The sequence below is a fragment of the Daucus carota genome, chromosome 5 (genome assembly GCF_001625215.2).
Source record: "Daucus carota subsp. sativus chromosome 5, DH1 v3.0, whole genome shotgun sequence".
NCBI lineage: Eukaryota > Viridiplantae > Streptophyta > Magnoliopsida > Apiales > Apiaceae > Daucus > Daucus carota.
This window is the reverse complement of record NC_030385.2, coordinates 41079901-41085900: the sequence shown is the minus strand read 5'-3', so window position 1 is coordinate 41085900 and position 6000 is coordinate 41079901. Positions and strand designations below refer to the sequence as shown.

At 35.1% G+C, this 6000-nt stretch overlaps 1 protein-coding gene across 1 annotated transcript; it reads left to right on the top strand.

The window, feature by feature from the left end:
* Positions 1-919: 919 nt before the first annotated feature.
* On the top strand, positions 920-4647 carry LOC108220454 (glucomannan 4-beta-mannosyltransferase 9). Its single transcript, XM_017394232.2, has 9 exons — positions 920-1577; positions 1705-1803; positions 1899-2151; positions 2970-3080; positions 3168-3304; positions 3420-3533; positions 3635-3834; positions 3914-4120; positions 4217-4647. The coding sequence occupies exons 1-9, from the start codon at positions 1257-1259 to the stop codon at positions 4374-4376; spliced, it is 1602 nt and encodes a 533-aa protein (XP_017249721.1). The 5' UTR covers positions 920-1256; the 3' UTR covers positions 4377-4647.
* Positions 4648-6000: the final 1353 nt, after the last annotated feature.

Below are 6000 nucleotides of genomic sequence, written 5' to 3'. Positions count from 1 at the left end.
ACATATATTAATGTGTTTGTCGTGAATCTTTATCATTCACTTGTCTATATTGTCAGGATTTGATCGTTATATCGTTGACGTACAGACAAAGTTTCAAATTACCGTTAGACAATTTTGTATCACACGTAAGAATATGTTTGTCGGAAATCCATATCTTTGACTAAAATATGTTTGTCGGGTATTCATATCTTTGACTCGTAAATATTCTTAAAATTTGTCGTATTATATTTTTATAATACAAACAATATTTAAAATAACAATAATTGTATTAATATGTTTGTCGGTGATTTTTATTATTATACTTGTAAATAGTTTTAAGATTTTTTGTATTATATCTTTATAACATGAAAAATGTTTAAACGTAAATAATTTATATTACATCCACAAGTATATCAACAACTGTTAGATTCTTATGATGCAAAAAAATTTATCAAATCAAAATTTAAATATTTAACTTTATTATTTCTGATTGAGAAAATCAGATTCATATCATCGATCATATCTCCCACATAAAATGAAGTTTATTAATTGTGCAAAAAACTCCAAAACATATCAATTTATGAATCTCCATATCTACTAACAACCTATAATTAATACAAACTATTTACGCCCCTGATAATTTATTATTTTTTAACTAATATCCAAAGATTCGACGTGGATTTCTTCGAGATTTCAAATAATCACTGCCTAGAAAGGCAGTGTCATTGAATTTAGAACATAACTTGAAAACTAATTAAATGATAGATGATGTATGTGAGTAGTACAGTACTAGTACTACTACTATTTCTAAGGTCCCCAATCTTTTTCACATTAGACTGTTTGTCCCTCGAATTAAATGTCACTATAATGTAAATACAAATTTAGATTTTAGATATGTAAATTTGATTATCTCTATAAATGCTTCATCATTTGTTTCTCCAACAATATGTGAACCTAAAGATCGAGTTGGTTTAGTTTTAAATCTCACCACCTTTTTACTCCCTCCTCATTTATTACATAATCTCTTGGATTTTTTCATCATTGTCAAAGGCTTACGATCAAGCATCTTAAAATCTGTATAAATCCAGCTGTGGAGCAGAAGAACATAAGCTGCAGCTTGCATTTTCTCAAGTGTGACTTATAAGCAAAACTCAAGCACATTTTGCATCAAAAGCAAGCTCCCATTTCCCATATCATACACTCGTGTTCTTTTCGCAACCCTTAGGCCTTTTTATAAATTGAGTGTGCAGAGTCAGTTTATTAGTGTAGACCAAGAAATGGAGATCAATTCTGAGACTTTTGTTCTTCAAAGCAGCACCCGGGCTGGCGTTTTAGGCCAGGTTGGGATGCTTTGGGACCTGGCAAAGGCGCCGCTGATCGTGCCTGTGCTGAGACTGATGGTGAATGTGTGTCTGGCAATGTCTGTGATGTTGTTTGTGGAGAGGGTTTATATGGGAATTGTGAAGCTGTTTATTCAGGTGCTGCGTCGAACACCCAAAAAGAAGTTCAAGTGGGAGGCCATGAAGGAGGATCTTGAGTTGGGGAGTTTGGCTTATCCTATGGTGTTAGTGCAGATACCCATGTATAATGAAAAAGAGGTAGTGTCTTTGATTCTTTTGCATATCGAATTTGAATTTTTATCTTTTTTACATTTTTTTTGTTATTATTATCAGATTATTAAATCTTTTTGTTGATGATCTTATGATTTTTTGTTGATTTGAGTAGGTGTATCAGCTGTCAATTGGTGCAGCATGTGGACTTTCTTGGCCATCTGATAGAATTATAATTCAGGTTCTTGATGATTCAACTGATCCAGCTATTAAGGTAATTAATACATTTACCAATTTAAAAATGTTCTTTTTGTATAAAAAAGTTGTTTTGATTTATGTTGTTGAAATGAATCTGAAAAAAAATAACAGGAGATGGTGGAGCTAGAATGCAAGAGATGGGCAAACAAAGGAATCAACATAAAATATGAGATCAGAGAAAACAGAACTGGCTACAAAGCAGGGGCCCTCAGAGAAGGATTGAAGCATGGCTATGTGAACCAATGTGACTTTGTTGCCATCTTTGATGCTGATTTCCAGCCTGAGCCTGATTTCTTGTGGCGCACCATTCCTTTCTTTGTCCACAACCCCGATATCGCCCTTGTTCAAGCTCGTTGGATATTCGGTAAAAAAACACATCTATTTCTTTTATTAAAAAGGACTCATTAATTGCTGTTTGGCACCATTTGGATTGTCTAGCACTTACCTTACAAGTAAAATAAATACTATGATTTTTGCAAATAATTTTTGCGGACTTACATATCAGTTCCACGGGTCATTTCTCGTGCTCAAATGCAGGCATGTGTATTCTCCTCTGGTATACACTGTCGGTTGGGGGACTGGTCTACAGTCCCAACTCTAAAGGAATTGTGGACAGTCCTACAACTCTGAGGCCACTAAAACTGCGGGCCTCTACTTGTTTCCTTATTGTGGTTGAGTAGGTGTATTGATTTTTCGCTTTTACTCATTACAAAATTTCAGCCTATACACATGTCTTCGATAGATATGATCTCATAAATAAAAGAGCCCCTAGGACCACTTCATATTTATGACTACTTATTATGATGGTTGCAACAATAATGTTGGTTGCAGTGACCTTCTTTCTGCAGGTGTAACAAGCTTGTGATTTCTACAATCACTTTTTTGCACTTTTTGTTATTGTTCTAGTAGTGTCATGTTTGATTGGAATTTTGATACCATTAGTTCTGCAGATACTGCATTTTTTGGTGTTAGTCTGCGGAAACTTGCTGATCATTGTTACTTGAAATGATCGGCATTTTTAATGGACTTTAAGGCTCTGTGATTTGTGAATATGTGATTTTATTTATATTAAAATGCTTGCCATATCCTGCAAAATCATACTGCAGATTCAGATGCTTTAATAAAAATTAATTACGAGAACAAGTGAACTGAAAGGGATTTACTTCCATGATTGTGATGCAGTCAATGCAGATGAGTGCTTGATGACAAGAATGCAGGAGATGTCTCTGGATTATCACTTCATTGTTGAGCAAGAAGTCGGTTCCCACACATATGCATTTTTTGGCTTCAATGGTAATCAAAAATAAATTGAAATCAATGATAATATGTTCGTGACAATCTTGATCAATAGATAAATTGATAGTGTAAATGGTAATGCAGGAACTGCTGGTGTGTGGAGAATTGCAGCACTTAATGAAGCAGGAGGTTGGAAGGACAGAACAACTGTTGAGGACATGGATTTAGCTGTCCGCGCTACACTCAAAGGATGGAAATTTGTTTATGCCGGAGATGTTCAGGTACAATATATAACATTACATGTATTAATGGCAATAACATTACTAGAGAGGTCCCGAATGCAGGGATATTATTGTATAAATATGCGGAACCTGTAATTGTGTTTAACTTATTCAGGTTAAAAGTGAACTTCCGAGTACTTTCAAGGCATTCCGCTATCAACAACATAGATGGTCTTGCGGTCCTGCTAATCTCTTCAGGAAAATGGCTGTTGAAATCTTAACAAACAAGGTAAATTACCATTTTATGTTTAAGTTTTGTCTTCTTTTTTAATATATGAGTTAATATTGTTAGTGGTACTTGCTAATTTTAATCTTTCTGGTTTGTTACAGAAAGTGACCTTGTGGAAGAAATTATATGTGCTTTATAGTTTCTTCTTTGTAAGGAAGATCGTGGGCCACATCGTCACATTCAGCTTCTACTGTGTCGTCTTGCCAATGACTGTTTTGGTTCCTGAAGTTGAAGTTCCTATATGGGGAGCTATTTATATTCCTTCAGTTATTACCATTCTCAATTCTGTTGGTACTCCAAGGTCTGCTTCCACTTCCTACAAAACTAATCAGTTAAATAAGTCTATACAATGTACTGAAGTAACTGCAATTCTGTTGCAGGTCACTGCATCTGGTGATTATCTGGATACTTTTTGAAAATGTTATGTCTTTGCACCGGACAAAAGCTACTATCATCGGCTTGTTGGAGATCGGGAGAGTCAATGAGTGGGTTGTCACTGAAAAACTAGGAGATTCTTTCAAAATGAAGACTTCTGGTGTTAAACATTTAAAGAAATTCTTCCAATTCAACCCAAAATTTTGGGGAAGGTATAATCTTTCTCCAGTCATTTTCTGAGCAAATAAATGTATGTTCATTAGCTCGAACAAACAAATTATGACAATTTTGTTTAATGGCATTGACAGGTTTAACAGGCTAGAGATTATTACTGGGATGTTTCTGTTCTCTTGTGGATGGTATGATTATTACTATGGGAAGAACAATTACTTCATCTACCTCTTCGTTCAATCAATGGCGTTCTTTGTTGTCGGGTTGGGATATGTTGGCACATTTGTCCCCAACTAGCACATCTCTCACAGAGCACATCTGTTATGTTGGGACCAATATATCTAGAGAAACTAAGGAATTGTTGAGGACATTAGTTTGAGTATCGTAGTTTGATTCTTTTCTGTTATTGCAATGTATAAGAATGGCTTGTCATTCTTGTTTTGTGCACTAGCAGTCAAGAAGCCTGTCTAAGTACTGGTACTAAAGTTTTAGATAGTAATCTGTTCTTTACAGAAACATGTATGGATCGAAAAGAAAAAAGCAGTTATGAAAGGTTTTTTGAATTTTAGCTTCTTGGTTTTCTGGTTTACATGTCTACAATATTGAATCTTGGTTTTCTGGTTTACATGTCTGCAATTTTGAATCTGAAAGCGAGAAATATCTGGACTTGCATTTGCCATGTTGATATGTTAACTTATGTCCCTGAAGTTCTGTCTTGGCCTTTGCAAGATTCTGACCTCTGCAAGCCATTCCGTCGTCATGTGTGTACCTGATCTTCAAATTTTGATAATCGTCTTTGCTATATCTACGTCATACTTATCATTCTGTTCCAAACCTCAAGATGTTGTGAAGAGGGCCTACTGCAAACTCTAATACCATGTTAAATGAGCAATTCTCCCAAAAAATCGAGGTGTTGGGAGGAGAGTTTACCAGGATCATATTATATCGTAATAAAAATGCATCTCCACTTCAGCAATGCTGGAGATCATATATATTTTACGTGCATAATAATATATTTTCCGATGTTCATGCTCATGGTTGAGATTGGTCCTGCACCTCATGTCTCAGTAAATCCATTCAAGTCCAAATTCATTGACCCACACCTCTAGTAAAACATATTCCTCAAAACGAAATCAAATATCCGGGATTGCCATATCCGGATTCTTGATATCTGATATGCTAAAATTTCATTGCAGACCAGAAGAATCATTACAGGACCGGACTGAACTGAGTTCAATCTTCAACACGATTAGATTTTTCCATGGATGATAGTAGATTTTCTTGTCCAATCGCAGCGATCAATCTATTACCCTAGCGGAACCAAGAAGCTAAAGACAGCTTCCAAAAGAATTTTCTAGTTGTAAAAGTGCATTGCATCCCAAGGGTTTTTCAATATTAGAGAAGCACATACATCTTACAGGAAAATCATAAAAAACACAATACTTGACTAGTCCCCATTGAATCTCAAACCTGTGAATTTGAAGAACGGCCGCATTAGAAAATTACCGATATATCCGGCAGTAGAAAACATATGCGCTAATCTGTGTCAAAATTGAAATTATGTTTCGGAAATCGGGTCAAGTCTCGATTTCTAAATCCGAAAATGTCGATGTCTACCGGCTCGTGTGATATAACATCTCGTTGTGATATGGGGTGTTAAAATTTTCTTCCCAGAATTCCTCGATTCATCAAATAAATAGCTTTAAATTCATATCATATTTTTCTAGTCATTGTGGGATAATATTGGCTACAATATAAGATAATAAACTCGTTTCATATCATCACTTTCGGACTCCGCTAATTTGGGATAATACCACCAGTTTTCTTGTTCACCTCCGACTAATATCATCAAACATTCGTGTCATAACTTTGAATCAAGCTTTTGAAAATTTATTCTGAAAATCGTATTTGACACCTCGTC

What these genes read in the sequence shown, in the direction of transcription:
- LOC108220454 (XM_017394232.2), top strand. Translation starts at nt 1,257, where the DNA reads ATGGAGATCAATTCTGAGACTTTTGTTCTTCAAAGCAGCACCCGGGCT. An exon ending in CCATGTATAATGAAAAAGAG is followed by an intron (nt 1,578 to 1,704) that starts GTAGTGTCTTTG and finishes TGATTTGAGTAG; the next exon opens with GTGTATCAGCTGTCAATTGG. An exon ending in TGCATTTTTTGGCTTCAATG is followed by an intron (nt 3,081 to 3,167) that starts GTAATCAAAAAT and finishes ATGGTAATGCAG; the next exon opens with GAACTGCTGGTGTGTGGAGA.